Source organism: Sturnira hondurensis, unplaced genomic scaffold (genome assembly GCF_014824575.4).
Source record: "Sturnira hondurensis isolate 20B ecotype Veracruz unplaced genomic scaffold, ASM1482457v3 Scaffold0023357, whole genome shotgun sequence".
Taxonomy (NCBI): domain Eukaryota; kingdom Metazoa; phylum Chordata; class Mammalia; order Chiroptera; family Phyllostomidae; genus Sturnira; species Sturnira hondurensis.
The window spans coordinates 3,135,430-3,157,409 of NW_028095988.1; the positions used below are offsets into that span (position 1 = coordinate 3,135,430).

A 21,980-nucleotide genomic window follows, 5' to 3' on the forward strand; every position below is an offset into this window, starting at 1 on the left:
TGATTGGCTCCACACCATGGGGGCCATGCCTGCCTGGACTTACTATGGCAGCCCAGCAAAGCTGGAAGAATACAGGAATGCTGGCAGTAACTGATTGTGGGAGGAGTCAGAAATGGGGCTGCAGAGGAAGATTGGCACTGGGATTTAAACCCAGGCATGGCAGCAATGTTGGGGCTTTCTTTTTTGGGACCATGCCAGTTTAGAATACTCTCTTTTGCCACGTGGCTTAGGAAGCAGGAGAGACTTTGCCTGGAAAAAAAGGGGGTGAAAGGACTCTTGCTGGTGGGCCATGAGAAGGTGCCACATGGTTTTGGAGTAACTAGAGATCGTAGTGACAACACAGCTGATGGTGCCGGGAACCTGAGCCATGTACTTTCTACTTCTTTTCCTGAGATATGGTACCCCGGACTGGGCAGAGGGAGAAGGAAGGACTGTGTGTGCCTGAGGGTATTCTAAAGGACTTTAGTATTTTAATGAAGACATTAAGTCATTACTCTGAGTCTGTATAACTTTTTAAATAAGTAATTCCTTTCCTTTTCACTAATCTCTGGCATTGAGAGACATCTTTCACTGGCAGAGGGCAAGGTGAACCTAGTATGGAGTGGGGGGACCCCCAGAGCAAAAGGGAGGGTCCTTTCAGTTATAGTACATCATTCACCCGTCTCCCACCCGGTTCTGTTTTGTAATATTTATACTATCATTATTTTTTTCAGTTTCTTTTTTCTTTTGTTCTACATGGTTGTTTTCTGGTTCCCTATGTTCTAAATCATTGATTTGATTTTTGGCTTCATTCATTCTACTGTTGTTTCCCTGTAAATTGTTCTTCATTTCATTTAGTGTATTTGTTTCTGACTGGGTCTTTTTTATGCTGCTGGGGTCCTCACTAACTTCCTTGAGCATCGATATGAACAATGTTTTGAACTCTGCATCTGACGGATAGCTTATCTCCATTCGTTCAGCTCTTTTTCTGGAGTTTTGATCTGTTCTTTTGCTTGGGCCATGTTTCTTTGTACCTTCATTTTGGCAGCCTCCCTGTGTTTTGTTTCTATGTATTAGGTGGAGCTGCTTTGACTCCATGTCCTAATGTAGTAGAAGGTGTCCTATAGGGTCCAGTGGCACAGCCTCTTCTATCATCCAAGCTGGGTACTCAAGGTGCACCCTTCATGTGGGCCGAGTACACCCTCCTCTTGTAGTTGAGCCTTGGTTGCTGTTGGCAGGTCAATGGGAGGGATTTACCCAGACCAGTCAGTTGCAAGAATTGGCTGTGACCACTGACCATCAACCTCCACCCTCTATGGAGGATCAGCTCTGCATGGGCAGGATGGTGGTACTCTGACGTGGTCTGTAGCTGTCCACTGGATGTGTTGGCCCTGGGGTTTCCCAGGTGGTACAGGCCAAGGTAAACCCCCACCTGTGTTTTGTCCAGGGCATCCTCCCTGAGCTGCAAAGCAATCTGAGATGGCTGATACTTGTGCTGGGCTTGGAGATTGGGAGAGAAGCCAAACTGTGACTCTAATCTGGCTGCTGTTAGGGCTCACTGAAGCCCTGCTGTTGCTTATTTGATAGGATTTAGGAGCCAAGACCAGCTATTCTTATGGAAAAGCAGCTTGGGTGGGTCAGTAAGTTCGGTAGGGTAGAGCTCCTAGGAATCTCCAATGTGAGTCACACTGGGTTAGCTAGGTTGATGGAGATTCAGATGTGGCACCAGCCTACTGGCTCTGTGGGGGGAGGGCTCAGCAGAGTGACCATGGCCTCTGCTCACGCTGACGCCAGACACTTCAGTCTCTCCCTGTATACCTCTGGTGCCCTTCAAGCGGCCACCCCAGTGCTGGAGCTCAGGGGGAGTGAATCTGAGTAGGTGAGTCCATGTGTGGGTTCTCCAAGAGGAACTGCTAAGTGCTCTAGCAGCCTCCTCCACCAACTCAATTCCCTGCTGGTTTTTGCAGCCAGAAATTGTGGGGACTTATCTTCCTGGCACTGGAATCCTGGACTTGGAGGTGTGGTGTGGGTCTGGGACTCCTTGATCCTGAGATATGCCTCCCAAATTTTTATCCACGTGGGTGTGGGGCCATTCTGTTCCACATTCACGCCCTTCCTACCAGTCTGGATGGAGTGGTTTCTTCAATTCCATAGTTGTCAAACTTCTATCCAGCTAGATTTCTGACATTCCTGAGTCATGGTTGTTCTAGATTTTAGTTGTAATTTTGGGTGTGCAAAGCGGTGAGCCATGCCTGCCTACGTTGCCATTCGGACTGGAAGCCAGAATCTATTTTTTAAAGCTGATCAAGTGGATTTGAAAATGAACTGAGTAGAACTTCAAGAACTTTATTAAATACTTTATTTAATAAAGTATTGTATTCTTTATTAAATAAAGAATATAATACTTCAGCCCTGGCTGGTGTAGCTCAGTGGATTGGGTGCGGGCCTGTGAAGCAAAGGGTCGCCGGTTCGATTCCCAGTCAGGGCACATGCCTGGGTTGCAGGCCAGTTCCCAGCAGGGAACTTACGAGGGGCAACCATAGATTGATATTTCTCTCCTTCTCTCCTCCCCTTCCCCTCTAAAGATAAATAAATAAAATCATTAAAAAATAAAAAATAATAAAAAAAGAATATACTTTAGGCTCTTGCCGGGTGGCTCAGTTGGTTAGACCATCATCCTGATGGACCAAGGTTGTGGGTTCAATCCCCAATCAGGGCGCATACAGGAATCAACCAGTGAGTATATAAATAAATGGAACAACAAATCAATCTCTCTTTATAAAAATCAATTTAAAAGATGGTTTCTTAAAAAGAATATAATAATTTAAACCAAAGCCAATGTTTGGGTTAAATCATGGATCATACACAGTTAAAGAGATAATTCATAAAGTGGAAGACAGAGCTAAGGAAATAATAACTGAGAGCAGTCTAGAGATAGAGAAAATATGAAAGAAAGATGAAGAGACATGGGAATAGACTGTGATTACCATAAGCCTAACGAGAATTGCAGGAGGAAGAAGAAAACAAAAATGGCAGTTTATGCCCTGGCTGGTGTAGCTCAGTGGATTGAGCTTGGGCCTGCGAACCACACGATCGCGGTTCGATTCCCAGTCAGGGCACATGCCTGGGTTGCAGGCCAGTCCCCGGTAGGGGACTCATGAGAGACAACCATACATTGATATTTCTCTCCTTCCCTCCCCCCTCTAAAGATAAATAAATAAAATATTTTTAAAAATGGCAGTTTATGATCAGATAATAGAACTTTCCAGAATTTATTAAAGACAAGAACCCTCAGATTCAGGAATCAAATGAATTGCAACCAGGCTAAATAAAAGAAATCTTTTCAAACACATCAAAGTGAAATTGCAGAACACCAAAGGTAAAGCCACCAGAAAGAAAAGACATACTTTATTAAAAAAACAACAACTTAAATCCACCACAAATTTCTCAACTGCAGCAATATTGTCCATTGACAATGAAACAATTATCTTCAAATTATCAAGAGAAAATAACCAAATTTAAAAATGTACACCCAGCTAAATTATCAGACATGCCAGTGAAGGGAAAATAAAGACATCATTAAACAACAGATACGTTACCAACAACAGAGACTTACTAAAGGAACTCCTTAAAAACATATACTTCAGAAGAAAAAGGATTCTAAAAGTAAGGTGCCAGATAAAAAAAATCAGGTTAATAACTAAACCCACCATCCTATCACCAATTACAACAATGCTGAAGAGCATACTTAGTCCATATTATTTCACTGTCTCCCAGCCTACCAAACCCTTCCATATTCAATAACCTGACAATAGCATATTTTGTGAGTTAGGTATTGGTTGCTTGACTCCAATTTCTTTATCTCCATATCAATCAGAATCAATTATCAAAATATAGATGAGTAGCTTGAAAAAAATAAAATTTCTGAGTAGAATAATCCTTAAACTCATTATATTTTGAAATAATTAGTGCTGTCATACATTTTTCTAGTTCCCAAGCCATGTATTTACCAATTTCCATAAGAAATGGCTAAAATAGCTAAGCTGCTCATAGAGTGGCTGAAATACACTCACACACACACATCTCTGCTCTCTGACCTTTGAGTTATCCTATTATTTTCACCCAAAAGAACATAATAATACAATATGTTAGTGGTTCAATGGATTGAGTGCCAGTCTGTGAACCAAGGGGTCACCGGTTCAATTCTTAGTCATGGCACATGCCTGAGTTGCAGGCCAGGTTCCCAGTTGGAGCATGCAAGAGGCAATGAAGTGATGTATCTCCCTCACATCAATGTTTCTCCTCTTCTCCCTTCCTTACCCTCTCTCTCTAAAAATAAACAAACAAAAAAGAAAAATAAGCAATAAAAATTAAATACTGAAACATAAAAACCAAGGGAATAGTGCCCATTTTCTTGGCCTTAAAACAAAAAGGCAATGCACAGAAATACAAAACTGATTTTAATAAAGTACTTACTCACTTTTAAAATAGCCAAAAAAGATAAGTCCAAAATCAGAAGTAATGTTTTTCAAGTATATTTTATTATGCTATTAGAGTTGTTTCAATTTTCCCCCTTTGCTCCTTCAGCCTGGTACCCTGCTTCCCTCCAGCAAGACCTCCCTCCTTAGTTCATGTCCATGGATAATGCATATATAAGTTCTTTGGCTTCTTATATTTCCTATACTATTCTTAACCTCCCCCTGTCTATTTTGTACCTACCAATTATGCTTCTTATTCCCTGTACCTTTCCCCCACTTCACCCCTTTCTCCCTCCCAGATGATAACTCTCCAAATGATCTCCATGTCATTGATTCTGTTCCTTTTCTAGTTGTATGTGTAATTTGTTTTGTTTTTTTAAGATTCAGTTGTTGATAGTTGTCATTTTAATGTTCATACTTTTTGTAAAAGATTTTATTTATCTTTAGAGGGGAAGAGAAGGAGAGAGGGAGAGAAATATCAAAGTATGGTTGCCCCTTATGCGTCCCCTGCTGGGACCTGGCCTGCAACCCAGGCATGTGCCCTGACTGGGAATCGAACCTTGATCCTCTGGTTCACAGGCCCATGCTCAATCCACTGAGCTACACCAGCCAGGGCTAATGTTCATACTTTTGACTTTCTTTTTTGTAAGTCCCTTTTAACATTTCATGTAATAATGGCTTGGTGATGATGAACTCCTTTGGCTTTAGCTTGTCTGGGAAGCACTTTATCTGCCTTTCCATTTTAAGTGATAGCTTTTCTGGATACAGTAATCTTCATTGTAGTTCCTTGTTTTTTCATCACTTTGACTACTTTCCATCCCTTCTTGCTTGCAAAGTTTGAGAAATCAGCTGAGAGTCTTATGGGAAGTCCTTTATAGGTAACACTCTTCTCTTGCTGCTTTTAAGATTCTCTCCATCTTTAAACATTTATTTATTTATTTATTTCCAGAAAGAGGGGTAGGCACAGAGAGGGAGAGATACATTGATGTGTGAGAAATATATCAAGTGGTTGCCTCTCACACACCCCCAACTGGGGACCTGGCCCACAGCCCAGGCATGTGCCCTAACTGGAAATTGAACCACCGACCTTTAGGTTTGAAGGGCAGCACTCACCCCACTGAGCCACACCAGCCAAGGCAAGATTCCCTCTTTAACCTTTGACATTTTAACTATGTGTCTTGGTGTGGCCCTCTTTGGGTTCAAGTTGTCTGGGACTCTCTGTGCCTGGACTTGTATTTCTGTTTCTTTTGCCAAATTAGGGAAGTTTTCTTTCATTATTTTTTCAAATAAGTTCAGTTTCTCGCTCTCCCATGTCCGACATCCCTTTGATTCTGATGTTGGCACTTTTGGAGATGTCCTAGAGTCTTCTATACTGTCATTTAAAAAAAAATTCTTGTTTCTTCATTCTGTTCTGGTTGAATGTTTATTCCTTATGTTACAAATTAATTTGAATCCTGGCTTTCTTCCCTGTAGATTTTTCTTTTTCACTTAGTGTAGCCTTCATTTCTTCCCTTATGTTTTTGCTGGACTCTAACATTTCTCTGAGCATCCTTATCAGCAGCGTTTTGAATTCTCCATCTGATGAGTTGGCTATCTCCACTTCACTTAGTCCTTTTTCTGGGGTTCTGTTTTCATTTGGGCTGTATTTCTTTGTTTCCCCAACTTGGCAGCACCGTGTTTGTTTCTGCGTATTAGGGAGAGCTGCCTTGACTTCCTGTCTTGGCAGGCCAGTTAAATTGTAAGGGTTGGAGCCTTAGGTATTCACCAGGGTGGGGCAACTTGCTTTTCTTTGTGGCACTGTGAGGGGAATGGAGTTGGAGAGGGGACAATGCCGCTGCTTGACCTCTAGAGGTTTTCCTGGCACTTGTTCCATTTCCAGTCTCACTTCACCCACTTCCTGTATGTGACTGGCTCCCTTCTAGCTGCTGTCCTGTTGAAGACTCCCATAATGGGTAGGTTTGCATACCCTCTAGGAATGGCAGTTTCTTTAAATGGACTCTCTTTAGAAACCTTAAGTTTCTTCTGCCACCCCAACCCCCACTAACTTTTACAGGCAGAAGTTGTGAGGCTTTTATCTCCCCGGTGCTGGAACCCTGGGCTGCGTGGTCTGGCCTGGGCTGGAATCACTTGCTCTCCAGGATATCCCTCCCAGTTTTTATCTGCTACACATGAATGTGGGACCACCTGTCTTGCCACCACCACCACCCCTCCATGCTCACCTCTATCCTCTCTGCCCCGCTACCCATCTAGATGAATGTGGCTTCTTTAAATCCTTGGTTGTCGGACTTCCACACAGTTCGATTTTCTGGCAGTTCTGGGTGTTTTTTGTTTTGAGGTTAGTTGTGATTCTTCTGGTTGTGCAATGAGGTGAAGCATGTCTACTTATGCCTCCATCTTGACTGGAAGTCTCAAAAGTAGTGTTTTCTGCAACCACTTACTAGGCAAGAATGGTCATATCAAAGTATTCTTCACTTACCTTCACTATTTTTTATATTTTTGAATATCTGCATAAATGAAAAAAAGTCTGAATCATGAACCAAGCCATAATCTCAGATAGTACCTTTAACACTTGTTTAAATACTGATGAAGTTTGGTTCTGATGTGCAAAAGAAAATAAAGATACACAACACACACACACTCTTAAGAGGTTAAACAGTATCATGTTAAGCCTACCTGTCTAACCATTTTATGAAGTGTTGTCTATTGCTGTTACTGAATTTTAACTGACACATAATCCATTTCAATGCCAATTTGTTAATCCCATTGTGAAAAAAATGCTAAAATGCCTGTAAAACATGGAATTCTTTCTCACAAGAAAACATTAAACAAATATAAAACCAGACTAGGTTGAAATTTTAGTCATGTTAAAGATTTCTAATATATGTTTTTATGGTACTGGGTTGCCGTTTTTAATATCTAAGTTCTCAAACACAACTCCAAAAAAAAATGTTATGACAAGTCATACATGTCAAATTATGAAAGATTTATTTCCATAAGAACACCAGAAAGTTTTAGAAAATTAAGCTGTTATTTAATTTACAAAAATTTATATCTGAATTCATATATATAATATATATATAAACATATAGCACATCCTATTACACTATTTAAAACAAACAATGCCAACATACCCTGGTTCATTGGCCTCTGTTTTGGAACATGCTTGCCCTTTTATTTTTTAATTAGTTTATGCCACTTACTTTATTTTCTAATATTTTCCCAAAGAAAAACAATTAAGGCCACTTTAAAAAATATCAGCAATATTATTTTAAATACAGATGTGGTACATATTATTTAATTACAGCATGGCAGATATTCTAGTTAAATAAAATTAAAAACCTTTATTTTTCCCCACATAAAGTTACTAAATTAATGTCTCCAAAGAAAATATAACATGGTGAAAGCTTTAAATCACACCATTATGCACCAAAGGATTTATGATTTACCAATTACATATTCCATCCCTTTGGCAAAAGGATGAATTTTTTAAAACCACTCATAAACATAACATAGCAAAGACTGTATATATTGGGTTGACCAAAAAGTCCATTTAGTTTTCTCTGTAAAATAAAAGATACATTTTCATTTTCACCATTAACTTTATTGATCTGGATATTTTGAATATGTCAGCTATGTCGTGTTATAGAACATTGATTGTTCTGAATTAATACCTCAATTTGATTGCTATCGACTTCAACAGATCTACCACACCATGGAGCACCACACAGCAAGAAATCTCCAGTTCAAAACTTCGAAAACCACTGTTAACACATTCAATTAGCCACGGCACCTTCTCCATACACTGCATAAATCCTTTTTTTTGAGTTTCAGTTATATTTTTACCTTTCTTGAAATAACAAAACATAACATGCCGAAAATGTTCCATATTTTCTTTCATCTTCAATATTAAAAGGCTACACAAAAATTCCCCAGTTTTGATTTTTTTTAGAATGCATGTGTACATAACAGCTATCACAATACAATACAGTTGTTTCAAATGAAGTTAAAGATAACTAAGCACTAGTACAGCCATCTTATGGATAAAAACAAATAAATTTTTTGGCTAACCCAGTATCTCCATATTGTACTTTTTTATATATATAAGAATAAAACATTAAAGTCAAATGTCCTGTAAATACTAAGAACAGCACAAATTTGTCACAATTAAACTTAATAAAGAAGCTGATAAGAGGAATATTAAAAATATAGAAATGTAACACATATAAGTATACAATGCCAAGATTGTATCAATAAATTTTATATACAGAACAATATACTACACTATTTTAAATTTTTTAGATTGTTGTGTCTATTAGTACATGTCTTTGCTTCTAAATCAAGACCTTTTTTTAATAAAGAAGGTCACTTGAAGATACAAAAGATTTTTTGTAAATGTACTTTCTGACCTGTCTTCCTGGCAAATTCAGCACTAAATCACAACTAAATCTTAATACTTAGTTTCACCAAGCTCTTTGACAATTCCTATATTCAAAAGCAATATAAAATATAAAAGGAGAATGAAAATATTTTAAGCAATAATCAATTTTGATATTAATGTTTTCTTAGCTATTCTATTATACTTTAATAATTTTCTTTGAAACACTAAATAATTTCAGTATTCTCATAAAACTAACAATAAACTCATTCATCCAAATTATTTTATACTATTTATGACTTTCTCAATTTTTATCTTAGATTGAAATGTTTCTATTCACAAAATGAGAATAATTTGTCTCTAATACATAAAGTACTCACTTTTATAACTCAAATGAAGATAAAGTCACTTCTCACAAAATAAATAGACACTTAACAGAATTAACTTTCCTCTTTTGGCACTAGATGCTTCAAGATTATCAAAGATCTACATAATAGCACAATAAATTTTGGAATTAGTTGAGAATAATACAAAATTTCTACTAGCAAATATAATTTTATCCAAAAATGAAGACAAAAGTAATGACAATTCTAAAAGAACACTTGTAGTCACAAATGATTAGGTCTTACTTGGGTTTATGGAAAGCATTTAATTGCATAAAACTTATAGGGTAGAATGGCCATGTTTGAAGACAGCCACAAGAATCAAAGTAGAACAAAGGATGGTAATAAGCAGAGTCACAGAACATACTAAAGAGGTATGTGTAGTCAGTCCCACTGGAACTTGTAAAGTCACATTCTCATATACCTATAAAGCGAGATGGAGAGAGAAGTTAGAAACATTTAAAATGCATGCTATAAGTGAGAACACTATTTCTTTGTTTTTACGTTTTTTAAAAAGTATCTTTCAGCCAATGCTACACTATATATAACTTTATTGTTTGAATGATTCTTTTGGATTGAACATTTCATTTAGTATAATAAAATCAGACTCATCTCCCACAATAATTCTTAAATTCTCATTAGTTTTAACTTTTTGTACCTTTTACATAGAACTGAGTCTATTCTTTTTTAAAAATGCAGGCTATATCCCAATGTCACCTCTGTAATCAATATAATATATTTCATATTAAATTACAGAATTCTAAATTGAAGCCTTAAAGGAAAAATACTAAAACAACAATAAAACTAAAGTATCTATTCATTTTGTTTTGCTGTTTCTCTTTCTAAATAGCTTTTAAAAGTTTGTTGTTCAAAAATTATATAATTGAATATATCTTTTATTATTAGCACAATATTAAATAGTTGTGACTATTTAATAGTCACACTATTGCTAGTCATGACTAGCAATGAAAAAGTGCTCCTATGTTCAACTTAATTTATATTTTCTATTTGATTTTGAACATAAAGGGTTCAATTAGAAACTTTGGAAATTTTTATGGTTTAAAAATGGGTTTTTAAATACGTTAAAATTGGGTAATTTGGGAATATATTTATTTTTGGCTTCTTTTTATAAATACCGACATTATAACTTCATATACATTATAACTTCATATCCAAAAAAGATTATGATACCAACACAATCTGTAACAAAGTACTATTTGAAAATTATCTTTCAAAAAATGGCATCTTAAACAAACAAACCTTGGTATACATCACCACCTTACTAATGGTCACCTGTTTTCTGCTATACATAAAGAAGATATGTAGCACAAAGTAATTTTTAAAAATCAAACTGCTTTTTAAAAAAGATTTTATTTAATTATTTTCAGAGAGAGGGTAAGGGAGGGAGAAACAAAGGGAAGGAAACATCAATGTGAGAAAGAACACCAATCAGTTGCTTCTTGGATGAAAACCAAACCTGCAACCTAGGCATGTGCCTTGACTGGGGATTAAACTGGTGACCTCTCACTTTGCAGGACTATGCCCAACCAAGCCACACAGGTCAGGGTTAAAAAATCAAACTGCTTAATTATGACCTTATTTGAAGTTACATGGTTTTAAAAGGAATTGAATTAAAAATGTTTTAACAGGGTAATTACTTATTTTACAGCAATGCACATCACCAATTGTTAAAATAAATAATAAATAAACATTGATCATACTCTTTATTTTTTTTAAATTTTGTTTTTTTAGAGCGAGGGGAAGGGAGGGAGAGAGAGAGGAAGAGAAACATCAACGTGTGGTTGCCTTTCACATTGCCCTCACGGGGGACCTGGCCAGCAACCCAAGCGTGTGGCCTGCAACCCAGTCAGGCCCTGACTGGGAATCGAACCAGCGACCCTTTGGTTCTCAGCCTGTGCTCAATCCACTGAGCTACACTAGCCAGGGCTCATACTCTTTATTCACACAAGAAAATCTAATGCAATTCTCCAGATGTATTTTAGAATTTGAAGAAATTCAAGTAGCATGTGATACTGTGATTTATATAAGAAATACGTATTTGGTTTTCATTCCCCTTCCTTGCTTAAACCTCCCCACACTGTTGGAATTTCTTAAATGTTGAGAGTGACCATGGTGCCTTTTATGATGATGAAGTCACTTTTGAAAAGCACCTAAGGATGAAAGCTGCTTGCCAATGGAGCCAACCACAGGATAACAGAGTAGGAACTCTAAGTCACACCTCCTGACTTCCAGGAAGAGGAGAGGGACTGGAGGTGTTGTAAAGACTTAACCTTTGAAGAGAGGAAAGAAGTAGACTATGTTAACTAAAGAAGGTAAAAAGAGCCCTGGCTGGTGTGGCTCAGTGTACTGAGCACAGGCCTGCACATCAAAGGGGCATTGGTAGGATTCCCAATCAGGGCACGTGCCTGGGTTGCAGGCCAGGGCCCAGTGCGGGGTGTGGGAAAAGCAACCATCCGTTGTTTCACTCCTCTTTCTCCCTCCCTTCCCCTATTTAAAAATAAATAAATAAAATCTTTTAAAATAATTAAAAAAAATAAAGGTGAATAGAAAACTGTAGACTTCTTAGACAAAACCAGTATTAATCAATTATTAATACCTAATTTAGTAACTAAAAACAAGTTAGGAGGTCAAAACTATAAAAATGGTCTGAAGCAGGCTAGATTTAAATATATAATAGTGCCCTAGCCAGTGTGGCTCAATTGGCTGGGCACCATCCCACAAACAGAAGGGTCACAGGTTATGGCACAGGCCTGGGTTTCTAGGTCGGTCCCTAGTCGGGAACGTACAGAAGGCAACCAATGGATGTTTCTCTCCCTCTCTTTCTCCCTCCCTTCTCCCTTCTCTGAAAAAGAATAAAAATAAAATAATAGATATATAATAGTAATACAACTGTCTAAAACTGAATCACAGTTGAAATGATTCTACTTTAAGTTTTATTTTCCCTTTTTCACTTGTTCTGTGTAACACAATGAAGGTAACGACTTTATTTTGCTGTTCAAAAAATGAATAAAAATTTCTAAATAAAGTTTTAACCAGATGGATATACTACTATTTTTCTTAGCCATTTCACACCTTTAAAAAGCCTATCAGCTCCACTTAAGATCTGGACCAATGAGGTATGGGATTAATGCCCAATTACCAGCCCTCAAAGTAAATGATTCAATGACTCTCTAAAGGAGAAACCACTGTTGCCATCAGTAGCAAAGAAACAACATTAATAACAAAAAGACCCCAGCTTTCTATGGTAGAACATAAAATTCTAATCCCTTAAATGTGGCAGAAACATTATAGAAAGAATTTTAGATGAGGCATTACGATCTAAAAACATAAAATATTAACTTACTGATTTATATTTCATATTGTTCCACTGGCAAATATCCTTACTCTTCAAAGCACAAGGAGCTGCCACTTTTGACTGAGACCAACATTTCAAAATTGGAAACTCTAAGAAAAGTGGTAAAAGATGGTATTAGAAAACCTGTATCCAGACTAGAGGCTAGGCCAAACCAATCAGTTCTGTTGATGATATTCAAATATTTTAATACACAACATACATGATTTGGATGTATTACATGCTGTTTTATTTTAATAGCCTATTCTAAGTGAATGCGTGAGAAATTATAAAATTACTTCTTAACAAATCTCAAACTAGGGACTACTTTAAAAAATTTTTAATTTAAACTATTTCTTGAAGTAGGTAAAACATACTTAGAACAGTGCACAGAACCTAAGCATACAACTCAGTAAATTCCCAAGACTAAACTCATCCATATAAAAAGCACTCGGACCAAAAAACAAAAAAATGCCAGAACCTCAGATTCTTTCTCCAGAGGGCACATTTTTTTTCAAACTTTACTTCAGATATGTCAAAGGTTCAACTAAGACCTGGCCAAGTAGCTCAGTTGGTTAGAGCATTGTCCTGATAAGCTGTGATTGTGGGTTCGATCTCTGGTCAGGGCACATACAAGCAGCAGTCAATAAATGCATAAATAAGTGAAACAACAAATTGATGTTTCTTTCTCTCAGCCTTCCTCTCTAAAATCAAAACTTTTCTTTTAAGGCACTACTAATAGAAACAGAAAGCTAGGTTGGATGAACAAAGCTAACACAGTTGAACATGTTTTTTATTTCCTCATTATGAAAAATATGATGGCAGCAAATGTATGGATTAAACATTTCATATCTGTCAGTCTTTAATAATCATACTACCAACTTATGCAAACATTCTAATCAGCCAAAATCTGGAAACACAAAGAACCAAAATCTGAAAGGAATTTCTTAAAGTCTTGATTCTAAGAAAACCAAAAATGGTGAAAGCATAGTTTTTATTTATTTAAATCTACACATAAATACAGAACTATACACAGAACCAAAAACTCATGGACTATGTTTACAGCAAAACTAGGTGATAAAGTACCCCCTCAAAAACTAATAGCTGCAGTCCTGCAATATCAGCACGAGTAAGTGGAAAGCAGCCGAGGGGAAATGAGGACCAATGTCTGAAAAAAGAAACACACCAGACATCATATATCTACTCATAAAAGAACACGGCACCATTCATAGTCTTGCCAAAAGAAGTACACCTGAATCAATCACACCTCTGGAGCCAGCTGCCAACTTCCAGGAAATAAAGAAATCAGATGAACTACATGAATACTGTCACCAAAACCCCACCTCTGAGAAAACTTTTTAAATGGGTAAGACTAAATGAGTGTCTGAGAATGTCCATGTGGTTGATAAAAGTATAAGAAATATAAGGAAGTGATTAAATGTCAGGATAGTGGGTTTAGTCTTAAAAGACAGGAGGTAGCCATGACGGAGACAGGAAACATGGAACTGTTGCTGGGGTGGCTGGCAAAGTTCTATTTCTTGACCTGGGTAGTAGTTAAAGGATATTTGCCTTATAATCATCCACTGAACTATGTATTTGTGAAGTTTTTTATATTGTGCTTTATTTTATAATAAAAAGTTAGAAGAAAAAAAGAAACACGCTTTGTTATCCCTTGACTTCAGACCTGCCACCATACCTTTATTTTTATTTTCAACCTTCAGAAAAGATGTGCAGCCCTCACCTTGGTCACAATACATCAGTAAATCAGGGTTGTTGACTACAATAAAGACTTCTCCATCTTCACTATGTGGCTGATGATAGCGGTAGTGCACAGGCAAAAGAGCTTGGAAACAATCAGTGCACTGTGAATCCCGTCTGGCATAAATGAGAACTTCAGATTCCTCAGATAAATAGTTGGGAGCTTCTATATTAAAATCTTCTGAAACCATCACTGCCTGTCAAAAAGAAAATAAATATTAACCCAATAGAAGAAAAATGAATGAGGAAGATTTAAAACTCAAAACCAGAAGACTGCTGGTTTTGAGAAATGTCAAATTCACCCCCCTTATAAACAATTCCATTGCCCTTCCATCTTCAACTTTACGAAAATACAAGATATGATGATCTGTGTTTAATAAAAGTTTGTTTACTAAAAGTAAAGTGAAGAAACTATACTGATGCAAAATTTTCCCCTAACAAAAATTATTTCTATATAATTTATCAATCTTTGTTTAGGTGATAGAACAGACACCAAGAAAAATTTTGTGCATAAATATAGCATTACTTGATAAGTATGAAAACCATTATATAAAAAAGTTAACCCAGTATTGGGTTAAAATGATTGGTATCATTCTAGTCATTTCCTGTTCTTCAGGGAAGCAGGTAAGATGGTAGTGAGATAAAGCACTGTGTCAGGAAGTCAAAGCAAAGGTCAGTACTCTTTCTATATTAGTTATAAAAAGGTAATGGAAAAAATGGTAATAATTTCTACAAGAAACAATATGGTAAAAACCATTTTAAAATAAGTATTCTACAGTAAAAGTAAAAATGTACATGTGGAAGAAATTAGTCCTATATCATAATACGCATGTTTGTATATTATGTATGTATCCATATATGAACACATATTGATACAAGTATGTAGGCATTACATACATATTTGTGTTTGTGTATGGATGTATTCACACATACAACTTCTCTCTAGATTATCTATGCAAAGCCCTGACATATCTCAGAGAACAAAGCACCATTAACTTCTTCCCATCCCAGCAAAAATACTAATTCTCCTGTTTGATGACACCAACTGCTGTACTTTGTTCACATGCTGTTGAACTCAATGGCAAAGGTCAAGGGATTATAAAATCTTATGAGTCATAAGGAAACTCAGATGTGATCAAATTAAACTGCTGTCCCAACAAGGATATTTTTCAAGTATCCAACCACTGTTTGATTATTTTCAATGACTGAGTTATTTCATTTTATCTAATGTTAAAAGGTTATTCTTTTCCTATGAGTAGAAACTTGATGCTCTGGCCTATAACATTCACCGACTGTCCTTGCTTACAATATCTGCAATAAATCTGTTCCTCATTTCACTAAGGATCTTTAAACATCAAAAGTCCCCCACCACGCTGCCTCTACTACATTTTCTCCTCCCCAACAAAATATTCAGCTCTCTCCCTTTCTCAGAACATGGCTTCCAAACCATTCATCATAATAGGTACCTTTGGAAATACTCAGGAACTAGGATAACAATATTACCTTTTTTAGCCAAAAATTACATTAGCTTTGTAGCAGCCCTATTTCAGTGTGATATCTAGCTAGCTAGCTAGCTATAGATACATTTTTAAAAAATTAATAGACTTTAAGAGCAGTTTTAGGCTTACAGAAAAAATGAGCAGAAAATACAGCATCCACATATAGCCTACTCACCCTTCATACAGTCACATAATTTTTTCTATTATTAACATGGGTGTAGTATAGTAATTTTCAACTGGTGTGCTATGAGAATTCTTTTTTTTTAAAGATTTTATTTATTTATTTATCTTTTAGAGGGGAAGGAGAGGGGGAGAGAAACATCAGTGTATGGTTGCCTTTTGTGCGTCCCCTGCTGGGAAATGGCCTGCAGGGAACCGGCCTGCAACCCAGGCATGTGCCCTGACTGGGAATCGAACCGCGATCCTCTGGTTCGCAGCCTTGTGCTCAATCCACTGAGCTATACCAGCCAGGGCGAGAATTCTTAAAACATGCAACACCTAACTATTTAGTCAGGGGCACAGACCTCTTTTCCCTTACATTGTCAGATTAAAAAAATGACAAAAGCCAACACAACAAGAACTGTCCAGTGTGAATTAGTCAAAATTATACCTATTTTTTGTCAGACTGGCAAAAAATTTAATGTATCTTTCGGTGTGCCACAGAATTTTAGTAATTATTTTATGTTTGCTACCTCTGGTGTAGTACATTTGTTATCATCGATAACCCAATATTGATATGTTATTAACTGAAGTTCATAGTTTTAAAGTCAGGGTTCACTATTTTGTATAGCCTATGATCAACAAATGTAAAATGACACATATCCATTTATTGCAATATTATACAAGATAGTTTCAGTGACCGTATGCTTTATCTACTCATCCCTATAGTTTTCATTTGAACTTTTTGCAGAAAACTTTAGGTAAGTTTCATCCTACTTTTTCAAGTAATTAACTCAATCAATTAAATGCAGGGCTTTAGACTGATCTCTATTAAATTTTATCTTTTTGGCTACATACAGTCTGTCTTTTTCTAGACCGTTGAGATTTAATTGAAATCCCAATCTGTTAACCAACATTTACCTAATATTTATGAACATGGTAACTATGTCTTCAGGATTTTTAATCTAAGGACAAAAATGATGACCAGGAAGGTCAAGAGAAAAGTCCTAAGGAATATTACTAAAGACGTTCCACTAGAAATTTTTAAACAAACTCTTTTGGTACAAGATACAAATTAAAATAACACAGCCCAAATTTTTCTATCTTGTCTACAAAGATGTATATGTGACCTGATATCAATAAAGGTACCTTTCTTTGAGTTCTTAATATTAGTATTTCGCAAAGTGGTTTATGTACATTATATCCTTTAACTGTCACAAGAACTTTATCAGGAAACTATTAACTCTCTTTTGTGTGTGTTACATGCTATTGAATTAGCTTCAACTCCTGGTGACCTCTGAATGAGTGACTTTCACAATATCCTGTCCTCAACAGCCCTGCTCAGCTACTGTACAGTCAAACATGTGGCTTCTTTTATGGAGTCAATCCATCTTACATTTGCTCTTTCTCCTTTCCTGCTGCCTTTTATTTCCCCCAGTATTACTGTCTTTTCCAAAGAACTCTGCCTTCTCATAACGTGCCCAAAGTAGGGTACTTTCAGTTTTGTCATTTTTGCCTCCAGCGATGATTTAGGATTAATTTGCAATACAACCACTTGTTTTATACTCCTGGCAGTGCAGGGTATCTGTGAAGTCCTCCAACACCATATATTTCAAATGAATCAATGTTTTTCTTATCAGCCTTCATCACTGTCCAACTTTTGCATCTGTATGCAGTATTTGTGAATACGAGGATACAGATATCTTAGCCATGGTCTCTAATGATACATCTTTGTTCTTGGTGATCTTTCCTAATTCTTTCATTACTGCCAAGATTTCTCCTGATTTCTTTCTTTTTAAAAAGATTTTATTTGTTCATGTCTAGAGAGAAGGGAAGGGAGGAAGAAAGAGAGGGAGAGAAACACTGATGCATCAGATGTGTGAGAGAAACATCAATGGTGGTTGCCTCTCACACACCCCCAACCAGGGACTGGCCTACCACCCAGGCATGTGCCCTGACTGCGAATTGAACCAGTAACTTTTTAGTTTGCAGGCCAGCACTCAACCCATTGAGTCACACCAGCCAGGGCTCTTTCTTTTTTTAATCTCATAGAAGGACATGCTTACTGACTTTAGAGACAGTAGAAGAGAGGAAGAAAAGAGAAACACCAATGTGACAAGAGAGACATTGATTGCTTGCCTCTTGTATGCACCCTGAAAGGGGATAGAACCCACAAGCTAGGTATGTGTCCTGACCTGGAATTGATCCCATGACCTTTGGGTTTACTGGATGTTACTCCCACCAACTGAGCCACACTGGCCAGGGCTTCCTTTTTTAAAAAATTTAATCTTTATTGAATATTTTTTCCATTACCATTTATACCCTTGTATCTCCCTCCCCCTGGCAATCACCACACTGTTGTCCATGTCCATGAGTCTTCCTTTTTGCTCAATTCCTCCACCCTCTAACCTTGCCCCTCAACTGGCTGTCATTTACTTTCCATCTATGAGTGTGTTTCTGTTTTGCTGGTTAGTTCAGTTTGTTCATTAGATTCCACATATGAGTGACATCATATGGTATTTGTCTTTCTCTGACTGGCTTATTTCACTTAGCATAATGTTCTCCAAGTCCATCCTTACTGTTGCAAAGGGTAAAAATTTCTTTTTTTATGGCTGAGTAGTATTACATTGTATAAATGTCCCATAGTTTTATCTACTGATGGACCCTTGGGCTGCTTCCATAGCTTGGTGATTGTAAACAATGCTGCAATGAACACAGGAGTGCTTATGTTCTTTCAAATTAGTGTTTTGGGTTCCTTCGAATATATTCCCAGAAGTCAGATCACTGGGTCAAAAGGCAGATCCATTTTTAATTTTTTGTGTTATATTCATACCTCTTCCCACAGTGGCTGTACCAGTCTACCTTCCAAACAACAATGCAAAAGGTTTCCCCTTTCTCCATGCACTTGTTATTTGCTGATTTATTGATAACTATTCTGACTGGTGTGAGATGGCATCTCATTGTGGTTTTAATGTGCATTTCTCTGATTAGGAACATTGAGCATTTTTTCATGTCTGTTGACCATCTGTGTGTCCTGTTTGGAGAAATATCTATTTGGGTCCTTTGCTCATTTTTTAATTGGGTTGTTTTGGGGAGTGTTGAGTTTTGAAAGTACTTTGTAAATTTTGGACATTAACCCCTTACCAGATGTATCAGCAAATATGTTCTCCCATTCTGTGGGATATATTTTTATTTTGTTGATGATTTCCTTTGCTCTGCAAAAACTTTTTAGTTTGATGTAGTCCCATTTGTTTATTTTTTCTTTTGTTTCCCTTGCCTGTGGAGGTATATCCAATAAAAACTGTCATGAGCAATGTCCAAGATTTTGCTGCCTACATTTTCTTCTATGATTTTTATGGTTTCAGGTCTACCATTTAAGTCTTTGATCCATTTTGAATTTATTCTTGTGTGTGATGTAAGAAGGTGGTCTAACTTCCATTTTCTGCATGTATCTGTACAATTTTTCCAACACCACATATTGAATAAACTATCTTTAGCCCATTGAATGTGCTTGATTCCTCTGTTAACTATCAATTGACTATAAAGGCACAGTTTTATTTCTGGGCTCTCTATTCTGTTCCATTGATCTATGTGTCTCTTTTTATGCCATGACTATGCTGTTTTGATTATTATGGTCTTATAGTAGTTTGATATTAGGTAGTGTGATTTCTCCAACTTCATTCTTTTTCCTCAGGGTTGGTGTTACTATACAGGGCCTTTTATGGCTCCATATAAAGTTTTGAAATATTTGTTCTAGTTCTGTGAAATATGCAATTGGAATCTTGACAGGAATTGCGCTGAATCTGTAGAGTGCTTTGGATAGTATGGGCATTTTAATGATGTTAATTCTTCCTATCCATGAACACAGTTATGTGCTTCCACTTATATGAATCTTCTTAAAATTTCTTCAGTGCCTTCTAATTTTCTGAGTATAGGTTTTTTGCATCCTTGGTTAGGTTTATTCCTAGGTGTTTTATTCTTTTTGAAACAAGTGTGAATGGGATTGTTTTCTTAAGTTCCTTTCTGTTAGTTTTTTATTGGTATTTAAAAATATACCTGATTTCTGGATCTTAACTTTGTATCCTGCTACTTTGCTGAATTCATTGATCAGTTCTCGTAGTCTTGGTGGAAACTTTGGGGTTCTCTATGTACAGAACCATATCGTCTGTGACTAAAGACACTCTTGCTACCTCCTTTCCAACTTGGATACCTTTTATTTCTTCTTGTCTGACTGCTGTGACTAGGACTTCCAGTACTATGTGAATAAGAGAGGTGAAAGAGGACATCCCTGTCTTGCTCCGATCTTAAGGGGAATGCTTGTAGTTTTTGTTCACTTAGTATGATACTAGCAGTGAGTTTGTCTTATATGCCTTCATTATGTCTAGGTATATTCCCTTCAATCCCACTTTGCTGAGAGTTTTTATTGTAAATGGGTGCTAGATTTTATCAAAAGGTTTTTCTGCATCTATTGATATGGTCACGTTTTTATCCTTCATTTTATTTATGTGGTGAATCACAATTACTGATTTGTGAATGTTATACCAACCTTCTATTCCCAGAATAAATCCCACTTAATCATGCTGTATGATCTTTTTGATGTATTGCTGTATTCACTTGTTTGCTAGTATTTTATTGAGGATATTACATCCTGATGTTCATCAGGAGTATTGGCCTATAATTTTCTTCCTTTGTACTGTCTTTTATCTGGTTTTGAAATTAGCATAATGCTGGCCTCATAAAGTGAGTTTGGGAATCCTTCCTCCTCTTGAGTTTTTTTGAAACAGTTTGAGGAGAGCTGTTATTTTTTTCTAGGAATGTTTGGTAAAATTGAACTGTGAAGCCATCTCGTCCAGGGCTTTTTTTTTTTTTTAACTGCTTCAATTTCATTAGGTTCAATCTATCTATTCAGATTATTTGATTCTTCCTGATTTATTTTTGGAAGATTGTATGTTTCTAGGAATTTATCTATTTTGGACAGGTTGTCCCATTTATTGGCACATAATTGTTCACAGTATTTTCTTTTTTTAAAAAAAATTTATTTATTTATCTAGAGGGGAAGGGAAGGAGAGAGGAAGAGAAACATCAATGTACAGTTGCTTCTCGTGCATCCCCTGCTGGGAACTGGCCCCTGCCAGGAACTTGCCTGCAACCCAGGCATGTGCCCTGACTGGGAATCAAACTGTGATCGTCTGGTTCGCAGGCCTGCGCTCAATCCACTGAGCTACACCAGCCAGGGCTGTTCACAGTATTTTCTTACAACCCTTTGTTTCTTTAGTGTCAGTTGTTATTTCTCCTCTTTCATTTCTGATTTTATCTATTTGGGTCCTTGTCTTTTTTTTTCTTGATGAGCCTGGTTAAAGGTTTGTCAACTTGTTTATCTTTTCATGACCTTTTGTTTCATTTTTTAGACTTTATTTCATTTATTTCTGCTCTGATCTTTATTATTTCCTTCCTTCTACTCACTCTGGGCTTTGTTGTTCTTTTGCAAGTTTCCTTAAGCATGAAATTAGATTGTTTATTTGAGCTTTTTCTTGTTTTTTGAGATAGGCTTGTAATGCTATGAATCTCTCTCTTAGGATTGCTTTCTCAGGGCCCCATATATTTTGAGTTGTAGTGTCCTCAATTTCATTTGTTTCAAGGTATCTTTGGATTTCTTCCTTGATCTCATTGTCGACCCATTAACATGTTATTTAGTTTCCATGTCTTTGTGTTTTTTTTCATTGTTCTTGTGTTTGAATTTAGTTTCATAGCATTGTGGTCAAAGATGCTTGATGTGATTTCAATCTTTTTAAATTTATTGAGACTTGTTTTGTGTCCTAACATGTGGTCTCTCCTAAAAAATGCTCCATGTGCACTTGAAAAGAATGTATATTCTACTGCTTTGGGGCGAAATGTTCTGAATATACTGATTAAATCCATTAGATCTAATGTGCCATTTAAGGCCACTCTCTCCTTATTGATTTTCTGACTGGAAGATCTATCCACTGAAGTCAATGG

At 36.7% G+C, this 21,980-nt stretch overlaps 1 protein-coding gene across 1 annotated transcript in view; it reads right to left on the bottom strand.

Moving 5' to 3' along the window:
- Positions 1-9,224: 9,224 nt before the first annotated feature.
- The window catches only part of PIGX (phosphatidylinositol glycan anchor biosynthesis class X), a 34,895-nt gene continuing 22,139 nt past the window's right edge, over positions 9,225-21,980 (bottom strand). The window contains exons 6-8 of the mRNA XM_037037476.1: positions 14,309-14,522; positions 12,580-12,680; positions 9,225-9,639 (exon numbers count right to left, since the gene is read on the bottom strand). Coding sequence (XP_036893371.1) covers positions 9,496-9,639; positions 12,580-12,680; positions 14,309-14,522 — 459 coding nt within the window. The 3' untranslated portion in view covers positions 9,225-9,495. The remainder of the gene's footprint in view (positions 9,640-12,579; positions 12,681-14,308; positions 14,523-21,980) is intronic.